Source organism: Lontra canadensis, unplaced genomic scaffold (genome assembly GCF_010015895.1).
Source record: "Lontra canadensis isolate GAN:19392208 unplaced genomic scaffold, GSC_riverotter_1.0 scaffold282, whole genome shotgun sequence".
NCBI classification, from domain to species: Eukaryota; Metazoa; Chordata; class Mammalia; order Carnivora; family Mustelidae; genus Lontra; species Lontra canadensis.
In genome coordinates this window covers 91,915-110,229 of record NW_022631276.1, presented here as the reverse complement: position 1 = coordinate 110,229, position 18,315 = coordinate 91,915, and the positions used below count along the sequence as shown (strand labels likewise).

General features: G+C 42.5%; 1 protein-coding gene across 1 annotated transcript; it reads right to left on the bottom strand.

The window, feature by feature from the left end:
* Positions 1-359: 359 nt before the first annotated feature.
* LOC116862634 (nicotinamide N-methyltransferase) lies at positions 360-17,689 on the bottom strand. Its single transcript, XM_032849989.1, has 3 exons — positions 17,463-17,689; positions 16,523-16,730; positions 360-843 (listed from the first exon to the last, which is right to left on the bottom strand). The coding sequence occupies exons 1-3, from the start codon at positions 17,614-17,616 to the stop codon at positions 411-413; spliced, it is 795 nt and encodes a 264-aa protein (XP_032705880.1). The 5' UTR covers positions 17,617-17,689; the 3' UTR covers positions 360-410.
* Positions 17,690-18,315: the final 626 nt, after the last annotated feature.

Here is an 18,315-nt window from a genome sequence, read left to right as displayed (position 1 = left end):
TGGGGTCCCCAGAGAAGGAGCTTGATGAGAATCAGGAGAAGCATGCTCCTGAGAGAGGAGGCGGCAGCAGGCCCCCTAGGGACCAGACCTCATCCCGGCAGACACTGCTCTGCAGGCCTGAGGGCCGTGAGTGGCCATGACTGGGGTGCTTCAGGAGAAGCAGGTCTCCTTTTCTAGTCATGGGTGGCGAAGACCGGACCTGCTGGTTGCTCATCTCTGCGTCCCCATAGCACACCTGGGAAGCGCGGAGTCCGCGGTCACCCAGGAGCTCCTCCGCCCACTGACCGTGCCCACCCTGTCCCCCAGGAGCCGCTCCGCTCCCCTCGGCACCGTGACCGTGGCAGTTAGAACCGGGGACCGGAGTTAACTGGGCCAGGCAGAGGAATTGCTTTAATCGCAACCACAGCGGGTCACACAGCTTTGCTCAGCTTCCGCCCCACCAGGGAGAAGAGCCCTTCGTTGTCGCACATGGTGGAGGAGTAGCTCTGGCAGATCACCTCGAACCACTCGATGGAGAAGCCAGCCTCCCTCACCGCAGCCTCTATGGCCTCCTGGCCCAGGCAGAGGCTGGAGAACCGCTGCTCGCCGATCATGTAGTAGCTGCTCTTCAGGGCGTCCACCACCACCAGGAAGCCCCCCGGCTTCAGCAGGCCGCCGAGGTTCCGCAGCGCGGCGCGGTAGGCCGGGAGGTCGGGGCAGGCGGCGTCCAGGCACAGGGTGCTGAGCACGCAGTCGGCGGCGGGCAGGGACACGGCGCCCAGCGGCCGGCTCTGGGTCACGTCGCACTTCAGGACCTGCTTGACCGCGCGTCTCAGCTTCTCCTCCTTCTCCGACCCCTCGGCTCTGAAAGACACAAGCCGGCCAGCGCCGCTTGCCACCTGTGCGCGGGAGAACCCCGCATCTCCTCGGTCAGGGCTGAAAATGGCAGGGGTGTCCCAAGGGGTGTACCCTTGGGGACATCCCTGTGGGAACAATGGAGAAAGGGAGGCATGAAGGGCCATTCTGCATGTGAAGGTGACGCTGTTACCCTGCGCTGGCCTCTGTCTTCTTCTGAAGTGGGTAAACGCCCACTTCTCCCGTGGACTGGAATTACTCTTCCTCCACTGCTAAGAACACTGCCTGGCTCATTTACTGCTGCTGCTACTACTACTACTACTACTACTACTACTACTACTACTACTATTACTACTACTACTACAATGTTTATTTATTACACTTGTCTCCTCTGTCAAACTGCAACACAGTGGCCACTACGCCCATTCCTATCAGGCAATAATGGCTTTAAAATGTGGAAACAGGGGAGCCTGGGGGGCTCAGTCATTTAGCATCTGCCTTCGGCTCAGGTCATGATCCCAGGGTCCTGGGATGGAGCCCCCCATTGGGCTCCCTGCTCAGCAGGAAGCCTCCTTCTCCATCTCCCACTCCCCCTGCTTATGTTCCCTCTCTCACGGTCTCTCTGTGTCAAATAAATAAATGAACTCTTTAATAAAATAAAATGTGGAAACAGTATTTCTGTGTATCTGCTGATCAGGCTGGGGCAGTGAGTGGGGTCCTCCGCAGACATGTACAGAAATGGTGGGTAACTGCAACACAACCACGGCCAGGGCCCCTCTAGAAAGAAGAAAACCACCAGTTGCTATTCTCGAACCCCAAAACATATTCCAGATAGAGAGCATGTTTTCTCAAGGGGACCCTTTTCTCAGTGGTCTTGCTCAGAATGCCACCCTTTTCTGCTGAATCAGGCCGTTTCCTGAGAGAAAATCAGTTTGTAAAAGAGGCAGAGAAGGCGAGGGCAGGAGATGGAATAGAGGGCCTTGGATCCTTTTGGAATTTGTTAGGGGAGGTTTGAGGGAACAAGCCGACGGCGGAGCATATAGAGTGAACCCGAGATATGGAGAAAGAAGTAGCCGCAAATCAGAGAGCTAAGGGAAAAGCAAGAACAGGTGTTTAAAGTGCCCAGAAGGCCATAGAGCCTGAATTACAGGAGGGATGACTGGATATCCAGCACTTTGAGGAAGTTAATCAAGAGAGAGAACACCAGGGGTGCACATCCAGGCCTACATTCAGTCAACACACAGTCCGCTGGCTCCAGAAGAAGACTGCCCCTTGGGCAGCAGGGCTTGACGGAGAGAATGGCCCAACATCAGAGCAGATGGGAGAGGGACTTACCCTGGGATCACTTCTGGTCGCCAGGAAAAGTCAATGGTTTAAATAACACTTTGAAAGGTACCTCTACATAGAATGATTTGAGGTAAGAGCAATTGGTTATGAACATCCTATTTCAATATTTAGTTAAAATCTTAAACCCAGCGGTGCCGGCTTAACCTCAGCTGGTTAAGCATCTGCCTTGGGCTCAGGTGTGATCCCAGGATCCTGGAATCAAGCCACGTGTCCAGCTCCCTGCTCAGTGGGGAGCCTCCTTCTCCCTCTGCCCGCCACTCCCCCTGCTTGTGCTCTGTCAAATAAATAAATAAATTCCTTAAAAAATATCATAAGCCCAGTGCATAAAATCAGCTATTTATAAATATCCTTTATAATTTTCCACTTAAGAGGTTTAACAATAAGCACATGAAAAAAATTCTCAACATTTTTGGTCATCAGAGAAATGCAAATCACACTGTGAGATGCCACTTCACATCCACTGGGACAGGTGTAATAAACAAGACAGTCACAAGTGTTGGCAAGGGCATGGAGAGACGAGAACATCTCACGCTACTGATGAGAATATAAAATGGTCCGGCTACTTTGGAAAACAAGTCTGGGGGAAGTTCCTCAGAAGGGTAATCACAGAGTTACCGCATGACCCAGAAATTCCAAGAGAAATGAACACACAGGCCCACACAAAAACTTGTACCTGAGTAATTACAGCACCATTATCCATCATAGTCAAAAGATGGCGACCACCCAAATGCCCACCAACCTATGAGGAAATAGACGAGGCGTGGCATACCCATGCAATGGAATCATCGTCGTATAAAGGAATGAAATACTGATTCATGTTGTAACATGGAAGAACCTTGGAAACAGGTTGCTAAGGGAAAGAAAACAGAAGCAGAAGGTCACATATTGTATGATTCCATTTACATGCAATGTCCAGAAAAGGCAGAGCTACAGAGACCACAAGCAGACCAGGGGTTGCCAATGGAGAGGATCCAGGAAATGATGGGAATGACTGCCAGTGGGTCCAGGGTTCATCTGGGGAGTTATGAAAATGTTCCAGAACTGGGGTGAGAGTGCACAACTACATGAATATAATGAAGACTACCGATTGCACACTTTAAATGGGTGAATCGCATGTGATGGTAATTTTGTCTCGGGAAAGCTGTTATACCAAAGAGAGAAAGAGAAGTAGTTTAGCAAGGTAATGGCTTCAGGGAATTCCTACCACCCAAAAAAGCGGGAGACACAAGGAATGATAATTACCTTTGGTCGGGTCTAGCTACTCTCCTATCAAGGGTAAAATGGTAGTAGGGTGACCTGTTTGTCCTGGTTGGTCTGGGCTTTCCTGGTTTTCCCCCTGAAAATCCCATGTCCTGGGAACCCCTCTCCGTCTTGGGCAATCAGGAAAGGTTAGTCATTCTAAAAGCAAGGAAGTCAGTTACAAAGCTGCCATTCCGCCTCCTAGAATGTGGACGATTTGACCAAACATTTTAAGAATAAAAAATAACAATTCAACGTGATGGAATTCTGTGAAATACAGATTTATTTAGGTAAATTAATCTAGAGTAGAAAAATTCAAATAATCTATCTGCACATCCGGATAACCAAAGTGCAGATAAAAAGCCAAGGGAGTGACAACACAGTGTGTTTTTTGAACGTGTTTCAAGATGATCCTCTCCACTGGGAACACCGCAGGCTTGTGTATTTAAGTGATGACGTCAGAAGCAGGTTGGACCTCTGTGCCCTATTTCTTGTGTGTTAAGCTATTTGAAAGACACCCATTACCACAGAGCTAGTCCTTTCCAGTCAGTTGATGATGGAAATTGTTCCCAAACAGGGAGACACACTGCGAAGTCTGGAAAGCTCACAGAGAATGTGCCAATTTAAGAGGGAAGTTAGCTGGAAACACTCACTGCCGTGAAGACCCGCTTGTCCCTGGGACCGCAGGAAACGCTGGGGGACTCGGTGGCCCCGCTAGCTATGCCAAGATGCCACCTCAGGGCTTCTCAGCATCTGCGTTGTGCCCACTGGCAGGGAAATGCACTGGCCTGGAGACACAGGCAATTACTGCTCAGCTACACATTCAGCTCAAGGGTTAGGGAATCAATACACCCCAGAAAGGAGTTAGGCGGTTCCACAGGAAGCTAACAGCAGTGTACTGTTCCTCTAGGTCTGATGATCTGCTCTTTTCAACACATGTAAAAAAGGTCAGTTCTTTCCTTTATAAATATGCATTCCCCAAAGCCTGAGGGAGCTGGGGAGGGATGGGGAGAGAGGGGATACAGAATAGGGCTCCTGGGAAGAGTGTTTGGTGAGAGTGTATCCCCACATCCCAAGAAATTACCCTGAGTTTTAGAGGAGGGTCCTCCTGCCCTGTCTCTGCAAGGCAGCTGGCGAACCAGAAGCCCCTGGATGAGATCTTTCGATGACATTCACCCCCCAAAGCCCCATTGCCAGACATTCCAGCAGGCCCTCCTGAGGGAGAACCAACAAAATGTGTAAAGGATATAAAAAGCTACATAAGCTTGGATATCAGTGTAAGGGCTGTATGAGCCAGGAATAATCGTTAGTAAGCCTTTGGTGTAGGCCACAGCTGAATCAGGTGAGAGACAGACATTTCGGGAGGGAGAAGTTAGAAAGCAAAAGGCATGCAGTTATTGATTTTACCATTTATTTTTTTTGAACCTCTGTGATGTGGTAGGAAGGGTGCCGGGTAATGGGGACCCAAGACAGAACAAATGAAAAACAGATCCTATCGCCATGGGGATTACAGTCTGGAACAGTCTGGAGCGGAGGGGAGAAAGAATCCAATGATCATCCACAAAAGTGACAAATTAATACTGTCATAAATGCGAGGAAGGAGAGGGCCATGGAGCCAACAAAGGAATGTTGGAAGCTTGAGTTGGTCTAGAGTATCAAGGAAAGCTCCTCCAAAACGGAGTCAGGTAAACAGAGACAGAATAAAGGAGAGTTCACTAGGCCAAGGAGAATAGGGAGGGGGGGAGGATATTCCAATAAGGAGGAATGGCATGTGCAAAGGTCATGTGGTGGGTGAAAAGACAGAAGGAAGACCAATGAAGCTGGATCTCAGAAAACATAGTAGAGTGTGGCAGGGAGTGAGGCAATGGGGTCAGCACGTGCCTAGACCAGACAGGGCTTTGGGGACCATGTTAAGAATTTTGCTTTTTATACTAAAAGCCATGGAAAGTTATGAAGGGGTGCTTAGGAAGAGAATGGTATAATCGGATCTACATTTCGAGGCGATCACTTTGGGACAAGAGTAGAGGTGGAAGGCCAGTTAAGAGAGGGGGTTGGTGGCTTGGGCCAGGAAAATAGCCTGGATAGAAAATATTGGAAGACGTACTGGTTTGAGAGAAACTCCGAGGTAAAATGGATAGAACTTGGTGCAGTTCAGAGAGCATGGCCGGGAGGGAGAAGGCAAGTTTGGCTTCTAGTCTTCTGGCTTGTTCAAGTAATTAGATAATGGCAACACCCAGAGAAAGGAGAGTACACGAGATGGAGCCAACTTGGGAAGATCAGAGCTCGATTTGGGGCCCTTCCAGACACACAAATAGAAACGCTTACAATTTGAAGGAAATGGCCAGGTGAGGTTTCCTCAGCCTGCCCTGTGCCTCTCCCCAGAGACAGAATGCAGGGAGAACGTCTAAGAAAGGCTCGCTTCTGAAAGGGGAGTCTTTTCCTAGGTACCACTGAAACACTCACTATGACCGTCAAGATCTCGAAGCGGAGAAGGAATACCACTCTTTCACAAGACATGAAAATACAGAGATGCTTCAGCATAGAGGGACTTCAAGAGCTTTGTGGGACAAATGCGCCCCAAGTGTGTCTATTTTGGGCAAGAAACCTTTTTTTAAACAGACACGAGAATCTTTGTACAGAGAACGTTTACTTCATCTCTACAGGTGCTCAAGCTTCCTTCTGTCAGGCCTGCGGAGGAGCTGCTCTCTGTAGAGGCCCCCCCATGGGATGGGGGGCTCCGGCTTCCCTAGGCCCCTTCTGGCCGCCCTGAGGATGGACGGAGGAGAACTTGCAGAGTGTACCTGTGACTCATTCCCAATCACCAGCATGCTGGGAAGCTCTGTTCTAGACACCACCTTTTCTCAAACTGCAAAATGTTTACCATCTCCCCCCACAACAGATCTCATTAAAATGCGGATCTTCTGGTTCTGGTGGTGGGGAGCAGGGCCCGAGTCTGCATTGTTTTACAGGCTCCCAGGTGATACGGAAGCAGCTCAGTCTGAGAACCACAAGGGAGGTCGTTGCCGGCAATTTCCCAGAAACCGAGAGGTCCGTCAGCGCCGTTTCTAGGATTTCTTCAGGTCAAATCTCATTTTCCTTGATTCGTGCCAGAATATTTGTATCTTAGCAGGTGACTCTCTGACTTGAGAAATAAATAACATGAAGCCAGAGTTGGGTACCACTGCCTTACAACTTCTCGGATAGTTTTAAAAGTGACTGGTCCCTAAGTGTATGAATCCCATTGCCAAGGCCGAGCAACAGGAGACAGCTCCAGTTGTCTTTGGCAGCAGTAGGCACAAGAAACAGCTTCAGATAAAGAAGGAATAATCTCGAAGGAAATAGGTTGTGGGCTGATAGAGGTCCTTGAAGATGCAAGAGAGATGTAAGTCGAATAAGATCGCTATCATTCTCAAAAGAGTTGAAGCCACAGGATCTAGTACAAGGATAAGAATGAGAACGCAGAATTTTACTGCCAAAAAATACAGTTCCTTACTTGAACAGCGATCAGGAAGGGGCCGTTTCTCGGGAGCCAGTTGTTAACAAGCTGATGATTCTACCATGAGATAAGCAGCAAAGCTTTTTACTATCCTGCTAGAGTTTAAGGGGTTCATTTCTGCATGAGATGGAAAGGCTTGTGATAGCCAGGGAAATTGAGAAGAAAGTTTCAAAAGCCTTCTTGACATATGATTTGGACCTCAGAAAGATATATTGTCTGGCTGACTGAAAACTCTCTTATAAACGTTCCCTGAAATTCTATAAACCCTGGGAAATTCCTTATTTATTCAATCATCTTGAATATTGCCCAAATCCTCATAGCTCCAGGGTTTTGTTTTGTTTTGTTTTGTTTTTATCCCTAGTTAATACCAGTTTCATTCTGTGGAATCGCCTAGTTGATAGAAAAAAAAGAGGCTTGAAATTATATTTATTTTGAAGAACATTATCTTCAGTTTGAAGACCACAGCTAGCATAAAATCTAAGTAAGGAGCTTATAGGTTAAAATGGCATATTAAAGTAGCCTCTCAACTTCTTGCTAAATGCCAGAGGGGGGGAAATGGAGAAATATTTAGGCAACGTTAAACAATTTTATGGTGTTGTTCACATGTAAAGGCAACAAAAACATGTTCCCAATATACACAGGCTTAGAAAATGTCATTTACGTGTTCTTGAAAACCTTATTTGAAAGTCTACGCAGTGGACCAAAAGATGAATCAGAATTAAAAACTAAACAACTAGAAAAATCATATAAAATGAACATAAAATTAAAATGTTCACATCATTGCAAATACGATTACAAACTGAAAGCAAATGTCCAAACTGATCTCAAAAGAAAACATGAGAATGATGCTTTAAATTATAATATTTGGATTTAAAATCTCCAATTTAAAAAAAAGATTTTATTTATTTAATACAGAGAAAGAGAGAGAGAACAAGCAAGGGGGAGGGGAGGAGGAAGGGAGAGAAGCAGACTCTCCACTGAGCAGGGAGCCCAAAGTGGGGCTCCATCCCAGGACCCTGGGATCATGACCTGAGATAAAGGCAGACACTTAACCAACTGAGCCACCCAGGCGACCCTAAAATCTCCAATTTTAACAATAAACACTGTGGAAAGAGATGACAGAAGGACTCTAGGTATCAAAAACTGTTAAGGTCCTCATTTTATGAGGAAGAAAAAAATTACTGATTCTTACCTGACACTGGTATGCTGAGAGAATTTGTTTCTAACAGACCTGCATTTTAAGAAATGCTAAGAGAAGTTCTTCAGGTGAAGGGAAGTGATGCCATATGGAAGTCTAGATCTGCAGAAAGGAATGATGAATACCAGACAGGACAGATATGCAGATATCTGTCTATACATATATAAAAGACTGTATGTATGTATGTGTGTGTGTGTGTGTGTGTGTGTGTATGTATATACATATATATATATATATAAAACTGTCATATATAAAAGACTTTATATATGTTTGTTTAAAATACTACTGGCTAATATGAATATACTTAAAACTACCAAACTGTATACTTAAAAATAGTTCAGATGCTACATTTTATAGTGTGTTTTTTAACCACAATAAAAGAATAAAGCAATAAAAAATAAATAAAAGCACTACTGGCTTTTTAAAGCAAAAATAATAAGGGCGCCTGGGTAGCTCAGTGGGTTAAAGCCTCTGCTTTTGGCTCAGGTTGTGATCCCAGGGTCCTGGGATCGAGCCCCACATTGGGCTCTCTGCTCAGTGGGGAGCCTGCTTCCCTTCCTCTCTCTCTGCCTGCCTCTCTGCCTACTTGTGATCTCTGTCTGTCAAATAAATAAATAAAAATCTTTAAAAAAAAATAACAATGTATAATGTTATTATATTATATATATATAATATATATAAAGTAAAATATATGAGAGGTGCATAAGACAAGAGTGGGTTAAAGGAATTACACTGTTATAATATCTTATGTTCTTCATGAGGTAATAGATATGTCGAAAATACATACTGAAATTTCTAGAAAAATTACACATGCACATACATGTATACACCCCTACAAAACACAAAAGAGGTCAATAGAAAAGATTAGAGTCAACAGAAAAGATAAAAAGGAATACTAAAAATCTTTATATCTGTACTAGTGGAATATCAAGTTATTACACCAAGGAGAAGCAGGAAAAAAGGCATAAATGAACAACAAAACGGATGGGACAAGTAGAAAATATACACCAAGATGATTATCAGTAATTACATTAAATATAAGTGAACTAAAAAATCCAGTTAAAAGGCAGAAATCACCACACTGGATTGAAAAACAAGATGTACTACTTACCACTTGTAAGAAAAACATTTTAGGTATTAAATTAAAAAACCATAGGTTGAAAACAAGGGTGGAAAAGATATACCATGTCTATTAGTTATCTATTGCTGCATTATAGATTACCTTAAAACTTAGTGATTTAAAATAATAAACACTTATCTTCCAGTTTCTGTGGGTCAGATACCTGGGCACAGATTAGCTAAGTACCTCTGATGCAAGGTCTTTCATGAGGCAGTGTTGGTCATGTCTTCAGTCTCATTTGAAGGTAAAATTGGGGGGGGGGGGGTTGCTTCCAAGCTCACTCCAGACAAGCAAGTGAGAGGGGGGTATCCAAAAGGGAAGCCATAGTATTTTTGTAAGCTAATCTCAGGACTAGTGTCCTAGTATTCTGCTACACTGTACTTGTTAAATCCAATGGAAACCCAAGGGAAGGCAATTAAACAAGAGATGAATATTTGAGCTAAGATTATTGGGAGCCATCTTCGAGGCTATCTACCACTCCATCCAAATACCAAGCATAAGAAGGTTGATGTGGCCATATTAATATCAAAGTAGACTTTTTAAATTATTTTCATTTTTTAAAAGATTTTATTTATTTATTTGACAGAGAGAGACACAGGGAGAGAGGGAGCACAAGCAGGGGGAGTAGGAGAGGGAGAAGCAGGCTCCCCGCTGAGCAGGGAGCCCAATGTGGGACTCGATCCCAGGACCCTGGGATCATGACCTGAGCTGAAGGCAGATGCCTAATGACATGTAGGTGGCCCCAAAGTAGACTTTAAGACAAAGTGTATTACTAACAGTAAAGGGAGATATTTCTTAAAGATAAAATGGTCAATAAATCAAGAAAACAAAACAATCCTAAAAATATATGCAAGTAGCAACAAAGCTTCAAAATGTATGAAGGAAAAGTTGACAGAATGATGGGGAACAAGAGATAAATCCACAATCATAATCTGAGATTTTAATACCTTTCTATTTGTAACTGATAAGCAAAAAAAATCACATAGAAAATTTGAAAAATACTACCAATCCACCTGACTTAATTCATATTTATAGAAACTACACCTACAACAGGTTGATATACATTCTTTTCAGTGTAGAAAGCACATAGATTGTTAACCAAAATAGGCCATATGTTGACCATAAGATCAATCTCTGACTACAATAAAATTCAAATAGAAACCAATAACAGTATCTAGAAAATCCTGAAATTTTTGGAGATCAAGCAACACAATTCTAAATAATTCAGGTCAAAGAAGATATCACAAAGGAAATTAGAAACTATGTTGAAGGGGGCACCTAGGTGTTTCAGTCAGTTAAGTGTCTGACTCTTGATTTCAGCGCAGGTCAAGATCTCAGGGCTGTAGGATCAAACCCCATGTTGGACTCTATGTTCAGAAGGAAATCTGTTTGAGATTCTCTCTCTCCTCTCCCTCTGCCTCTTCCTGTTCCCTGTGCTCATGCTCTTTCTCTCCCAAATAACAAATAAATAAATCTTGTTAAAAATTAAGAAAATATGCTGAGGTGGATAATAATAAAAATATGAAGTATCAAAAATCATGAGATGCAACTAAAACAGTTCTGAAGGAAATGTATGGCTTTAAGTGGCCAAGTTAGAAGAAACAAATGTGTGAAATCAATTATCTAAGCTTCTATCTTCAGAAGCAAGAAAAAGAAGAGCATATTAAAACTAAAGTAAATGGAAGAGAGAAAGTTAGAAAAATAAAGCCAGAATTCAAAACAATTGAAAATGGAAAGACAATAGAAAAAAATCAACAAAACCAGAAGTTGGTTCTTCAAAAAGGTTAATAAAATTGGTCAATCTCTAGCAAGCTTGATCAATATATATTTTAGAAGACAAAGTGCCAATATCAAGAATGAAAGAAGGAAGATCACTAAAAGAGTAATAAAGATATATTGTTTAAAAAAAACTATGATGATAAAATTGACAACCAAGATGCATAGGACAAATTCCTTGGAAAATATTGCTTATCAAAATGAAGAAGAAATGGAAAATTGAAATAGCCAATAAAAATATTATTTTGAATTTTTAAAACTTCACACACATGAAAAAAAATCCTTCGTATAAGCCTCATTTAAGGAAGGAATCATTTAAGGAAGAAATAATACTAATAATACAAAAACACTTTCAAAAAACAGAGGAGGAAGAAACATTTTCAACTTGTTATATGAATCTGACATTATGCTGATATCAAAATCTGCTAAGCATATTATAAGAAAAGGAAATTATAGCTCAGTATCCCTCATATATGTAGATGTAAAAATCTCTAACAAAATATTAGCAAATCACTTCCAGTCATACATAGAAAGATACTGCTTTAACAAATGGATGTATATTAGATTTAAACATTCAAAAATCTTCCAAAATCATTCACATTTTCAGAATCAAGAAGAAAAATCATATGATACTCTCAATTAATTCCTCCAAAATTGACAAAATTCAACATTTAACTTAGAATTCCCAAGAAATTAAAAATATAAAGAAATTTCATCTGATAAAGAATATCTGTGAAAAATCTATACCTAATATATTTAATGATGAATCACCGGACATTTTTTTCTATGATGTAGAGAAAGGCACATATGTCTACTCTCATCTCTTCTATCCAACATTGATAGGGAGGTCCTAGACATAATAAGGCCAGAAAAATAAATAAAAGACATATAGTTAGAATAGAAGAAGTAAAACTATTTTTATTTGCAGATGATATAAGACTGTACCTAGAAAAACCTCTGGAATCTACAAAAAGCACTATTAAATTTTATTAGTGATGTCCACAAGGCTATAGGACACAAGGTCAATATATAAAAATCAATTGTATTTCTCTATACTAGCAAATTTTTGAAAATTGAAATTTAAAAAGTACAACTAACAATAACATTAAGAAAATAAAACACAGGACAAACTTAACAAAATATATACAAAAATTGAGAACTATAAAACATTACTGGGAGAAACTAAAGAAGTCCTAGATAAATATATAGAGAGATCATGTTTATGGACTGCAGATCCCATATGCCCATTCTCTTCAACTGAATTGTAAATTTAAAGATCACTATCAAAGTCTCAGCAGCCCTTTTTGGAAGAAATAGAAAAATTTATTCTAAAATTTATGAATCACCCAGGTACCCCCAATTTAAATATTTAAATATTGGGGGCTCCTGGGTGGCTCAGTTGGTTAAGCATCCACCTTCAGCTCACGTCATTATCCGAGGGTACTGGGATCGAGGCCCAAGTTGGTATCCTTGCTCAGAGGGAGGCTGCTTCTCCCTCTCCTTCTGCCTGCCACCCCCCCGCTTGTGCTCTCTCTCTCTCTAATAAATAAAATCTTTAAAAAAACCATAATTTAAAGATTTTACTTACTTTACAAGAAAGAGAGAGAGTGCATGACCAGGGGAGGGGCAGATGGAGAGGGAGAAGCAGACTGCTCACTGAGCCGAGGTTTCAGCCCCAGGACTCTAGGATCATGAACTGAACCCAAGGCAGACACTTAACTGCCTAAGTAACTGAGCCACCCAGGGACCCTAGTTTATTCTAAAATTTATTTCAAAATATAATGGCAATAAAGAAGCTTTTACACAGTAAAGGAAACCATCAACAAGAAAACAAGGCAGCCTACTGAAGAGGAGAAGTTAATTGAAAATGACGTATCTGGTAAGGTATTAATAACCAAAATGTATAAAGAGCTTATACAATCCAACACCGAAGAAACAAAAAATCTGATTAAAATGGGAAGAGGACCTGAGTGTTTTTCCAAAGATATACAAATGGCCAAGAAACATATGAACACACACTCAGTATCACTGATCACCAGGGAAATGCAAATCAAAACCACAATAAGATATCACTTCATACCTGTCAGAATGGCTATAATAAAAAAGACAAGAATAACAAGTGTTGGCAAGAATGTGGAGAAAAAGGAGCCCTCATGCACCATTGATGCAGCCGCTTTGGAAAACGGTATGGAGGTACCCCAAAAAATTACAATTGAAATACCATAGGATCCAGTAATTCCATTACTGGGTACTTACTCGAAGAAAACAAAACACTAATTTGAAAAGATATAGGCACCCCTATGTTTACTGCAACATTAGTTACAATAGCCAAGATTGAGAAGGAACCCAAGTGTCCATTTATGGATGAACAGATAATGAAGAGGTGGTGTATACATATATACAGTAGGGACTATTACTCAGCCATGAAAAAGGTGATCCCCCCCCCATTTGCAACAACATGGGTAGACCTAGAAGGTATAATGCTTAGTGAAATAAGTCAGACAGAGAAAACAAACACCATATGATTTCACTTGTATGTGGAATTTAAGAAAGGAAGGAAGGAAGAAAGGAAGAAAAAAAAGGAGACAGATAAAAGAAACAGACTCTTAAATACAGAGAACAAACTGGTGGTGCCAGAGGGGAGATAGGGGAAACAGGTGAAGGGGACTGAGAGCACACCTATGATGAGCACTCAGTAATGTCCAGAATTGTTGAGTTGTTATATTGTACACATGAAACTAAGGCTATATATTAATTATACTCCCATTAAATATATTAAATATAACACATATATTTGTATACTAAATATAATATATGTGTGTGTAATATATGTGTGTTATATATGTATATTAAATATAATATATGTGTGTGTATTATATATGTATATAATGTGTATATTATATATATATGTAATATATGTGTGTGTGTATATATACACACACTTATATATATATAATGACATTAAAATACCAGAATAATCTTGAAAAAGAACAAAGTTGGAGGATTTACCTTATCTGATTTCAAGACTTACTTTTCCTGGCAAAAGGGTTAAAAGACCAGCATAAACCCCATGGAAGTTTAGTGACTCTGCATACAGCAAAAACATTAATTGGGAAACAAAATATAAAATTCCTATTTGTTCATACCTTTTATAAAGAATTATATAAACAAGTCACCTTGATAACTTACATCACAACCCATGCTGACTATCAATAAGTGTAGCAGCAACATGTAAGAAAATAAATGTGAAGTTTAGAATACTCCAACTAAGCTAGAATTCAGCAGACCATGGAAAAAGAATGAAGAGGTTAAAGAAATAGAAGCAGAATTTAGAGTTAGTTTCAGAAGAGAATCTGACTCAGGAATAAACACATTTAGAGAAGCCATGAGAATCAAATTTAAGTGCACATATAGAAAAATGAATTGACCATCACTCCAGAAGAGGGTAGAGGTAAACATATTCCTTAGGGACATGTTAAGATCACATGATTTTACATTTATCCCTGGGATTCGGGAATATTACTTCACTCCTCCTGTTGTTCAAGTTGAGAAACACGGACATCGTTCCTGAGACTTTTCCTCTCATCATTCTCCATGACCAATCATTACCAAATTTTTATCCAGCCTATCTCAACAAGTCATCTTAAAATCATCTTCCTCTCTCCATCACCAACCAATCCAGTAGTCTAAGCTACCATCATCACTTACCTGGATTAAAGTGTCTCCTTTCGGCATCTTTCATTCTCCTCTAAACCCTCCCAATCCATTCTCCACACAATAGCCAAAGGGAGCTTTGTAAATGTAAAGGAGGGGAGGGTCGCATCACTTTCCTGGCTACACCTCTCATGCCTTCTCAGCACACTTGAAGTACAGGATTGTTAGCCTGGCCTCAAAGCCCTAAGTGATCTGAGATGTGCCTGCCTTCCCCGACATAAGGTCTAGGAGACTTGAGGCTTCCTCGTCTTGTCCACCAGTCTATCCCAGTAGATAGGACTATGTGGCACATCATATGTGCTCAATCTGGGTTCGTTGAATAAATAAATAAATGCTAGTTCCTTTAACCAGGAGCCAAAAACACTTGTTTCTTGAAGGGGGTTGTCTTCCTGGGAAGAAAGAGCCCTTTCCTGACCAAAGCATGGGATATGTTCATTAAAAATAGCTATGCTTTGGGGGCACTTGAGTGGCTCAGTCAGTTAAGCGTCTGCCTTCGGCTCAGGCCATGATCTCAGGGTCCCGGGATTGAGCCCCGCATCGGGCTCCCTGCTCAACGTGAGTCTACTTTATTTCCTCTCTCCCCCTCCGCCCATGTGCACGCGCGCTCTCTCTGTCTCTGAAATAAATAAATCTTTTTTAAAAAACAGGGATATTTTCCCGTTGTGAGCAAAAAGGTAAGGAAAGAGATGATGCTGTGCCACACAGATTAGTATATGCGCAAAGGTGGAGGTGCAAATACAGGGAGAAGTGGATTGGAGAAGGACCGTTACTTAAAAAAAATGGGCAAGAGGGTGGAGAAAGAGAAAAAAAACAAAGCAAAAAACCTATAAGAGCAGGAAAAGAAAATGTAGAAATAGCGGAGCATATAAGAAGTAGCAGATGGGGCCCACATGATTGGAAGAGGAATATCGAAGTGGTCTTTTGATACGGTTTGCAAAGGAGCCTGCGGGGCCTCGGCAGCCACCAGAGCAGCAGAGACGTTCTGCTGCTGGAGGGACAGTCCCCTGCGCAGGACAGCGGGACTGAGCTGAGCCGTCGCAGGACAATCGCCAGAGGAAGGAGGCACATCAGGACAAGAGAGAGACAAAGTGAAATGCAGAACGGGCCACCTCTGTCTATAGGCTATTGACTGGTTCTCATGTGGAAAGAAATTAATCATTTAAACAAGACTTATTTGCATAAATCGACTTGTAGACAGAGTGAGCTAAGCTGTCCGTCATTAGCCATGAGTATGTCAAGCTCTGATTTTTGTCGATGGTGAGTGACAAATCCTTTTCAGATAACTCCTTTATGCTGCTAATCTCAGTTCGAGAACCTGGTCAGCTTTTTGTTGTGTCTGGCGGTGTTAGCGTTAGCTGCCCTCGCGGTAGCGTCCCCTGCCCTGGGATGGAGGATGGCCCTGACAGGCAAGCCCGGACACCCAAAAGCTGCTGGTAAGGAGCTGGTTTCACCTCTTCCCTGAACTTGTCCTCCACGTCGCTATCCCATGGACCCTAACCCACACGCTGCGCCCTGCACTGTCCTGGGAAGGTTTTGTCTCCTCTTGGCTCAGTGGCCGTCTCCTTCATTCTCCTCCGTGTCTTCTGCTGTTCTGGTGCACACGCCTGTGCACACACTCACTCCCACTCCCCTCTGGCTCGTTCTCCCTCTCTCCTTCTTATTCTCCATCTGGATTTCTCTCTGGTCTCTGTTTCTTTTACTTTTTAACTTGGACTCTATGGATAACTTGTGGGTCAGAAGAATGAACCGTCCCTCAGGTACCATGAGAAAGCTGGGAAGCAGGCTTTGGTTTCTCTACCTGTTCCCTTCCAGCTCGCACACGTAGGTCACCACTGGGGACCAGTCAAAGGCCCCTGGTTCCTTCTTCAGCCACTTCTGCAGCTCCCGCAGGTTCTGGTCCGTATAATCGGTGACAATGATCTCCTTGAAGGATTCACAAGCAGAAAGGAGCTGGTAGATGGTGGGGCCGGAGCCAATGTCGATGAGGAGGTCCCCTTTCACGCCATCTGGTTTAGAGGAGGCAACAAGGAAAGGGGTTCGGACATCCTATGACGGCAGCCAGAGCTGATACACACAGTCTTCACTCGCACTGTGTGAGAGAGCCCTAAAGACAGACCAGCTCTCTACTCATTCAACCCTCAAATCCTTTTTTAAATATCTTTGCATTTTCCATTCCCCAATCCAGGCTGGAGGCATGCTTCTGGGATATTTTTAGGTGCAGGAGAAGGAAGACAAGATCTACATCTGGTTACAGACCTCTGATCCAGAAAGACTGCTAAACAGAAAATGTAAAAACTATTAAGGAATACTTCTGGGGAAAGTTAAAATTGTTTTTTAAATTGGGTCATTACGTCTCTCTCCAGAAAGCATCCAATTCTTCCTACGTTGGGAGGTCTTTTATCTCATGCACACTCGCAACATTCCTTTGAGTTAGAGTAAGTACTAGAATCTTCACTTTTTAAGCGGCCCATCATGGTTAAATGGCTGGCACTGGTCACCTAACAAACTTCTGGCTTCCCTTTGCACAAACACATGAGATCGTGCATATAAAAGCTCTTTGTAAATTGTAAAATATCCATACCAAAAAATCATTGGTGTTCATTCTCCTTAAATACATAAGTAACATCGAAAGGGCTGTCACATAGCAATGATTAGACACAAGCCCAGCCCTGCCCTGACATTTCGTCTGTATGTCTCATAGTTTGGCGGAGAGACACACAGATAACATACAAACTTACCCAGGCAGAATATCTTGAAGAGATTTTTCAGGAGATGCCTGAGAATCTCATTTTCTGCAGAGTGTTTGGACCCAAAGTTGTAATATTTTTCCAGGTAATCCCGAGGGTTAAAATGTCTCAGGTAAGTGTCCTTGGAGGTGAAGCTAGTTTCCATTGTGGCTCGCTCTTGTGTCCACCACCCTCCCACCCTCTCCTCCAGAACCCATGCAGTCAATGTGCAAAAGTTGTCTTTTTAAGTCCCAAGCTTCAATCTTTCTTCTGTTAGAGCTCAGCCCACGCCTTAGAGACCAATGTTTGGTTAAACACTAACAGAAATGCACCAAGAATGTTTTGGCTGTCCTAGGAGGTGATGAAACTTTTGGGCAAGGGCGCCTACGAGATGTGTGTGTGGGAAGGGGAGGGCTGTGAGCTACATGCAGTTCTCGGCCAAGGGGTGAAGTTCAAGTGCGGGAAGAATCATCTGGGCTCATCTGGGAAATCATTTAGCTCACAGAAGAACCACGAAGTTTGGAGAGGTGGGTCTTCTCCCCAGAGCAACATCATTCTCGTAATGATTCTCCCAAGAGAGTCACAAGGAATGGTTTAAATTTAACGGTCATAAAGGAAGAGGAGAAAGAGGATTAGGAAATGTCTTTAGAGCTAAGGAACATTGGCTAAAGAAGGAATTGCAGATGAGAGAGGGTAAAAGAGCAATTTTTAGAAACCCGGATAAGGTTTCCTCCAATTCTGGGAAGGCCACATTCCTGTAATCTTCTTTTCAAGCTCTACACGCCCCTCACTTCCCTCCCTGTGCACCCACATCTCCCCAGCAGCTGCCAGTTCTCCACATCTGGCAACCACCTCCTCCCCAAGC

Coding starts and splice junctions, on each gene's coding strand:
- LOC116862634 (XM_032849989.1), bottom strand. CDS start 17,616: ATGGAAACTAGCTTCACCTCCAAGGACACTTACCTGAGACATTTTAAC. Junction 16,731..17,462: donor CTTCAAGATATTCTGCCTGG/GTAAGTTTGTAT, acceptor CCTCTAAACCAG/ATGGCGTGAAAGGGGACCTC. Junction 844..16,522: donor TGCGAGCTGGAAGGGAACAG/GTAGAGAAACCA, acceptor TGTGTCTTTCAG/AGCCGAGGGGTCGGAGAAGG.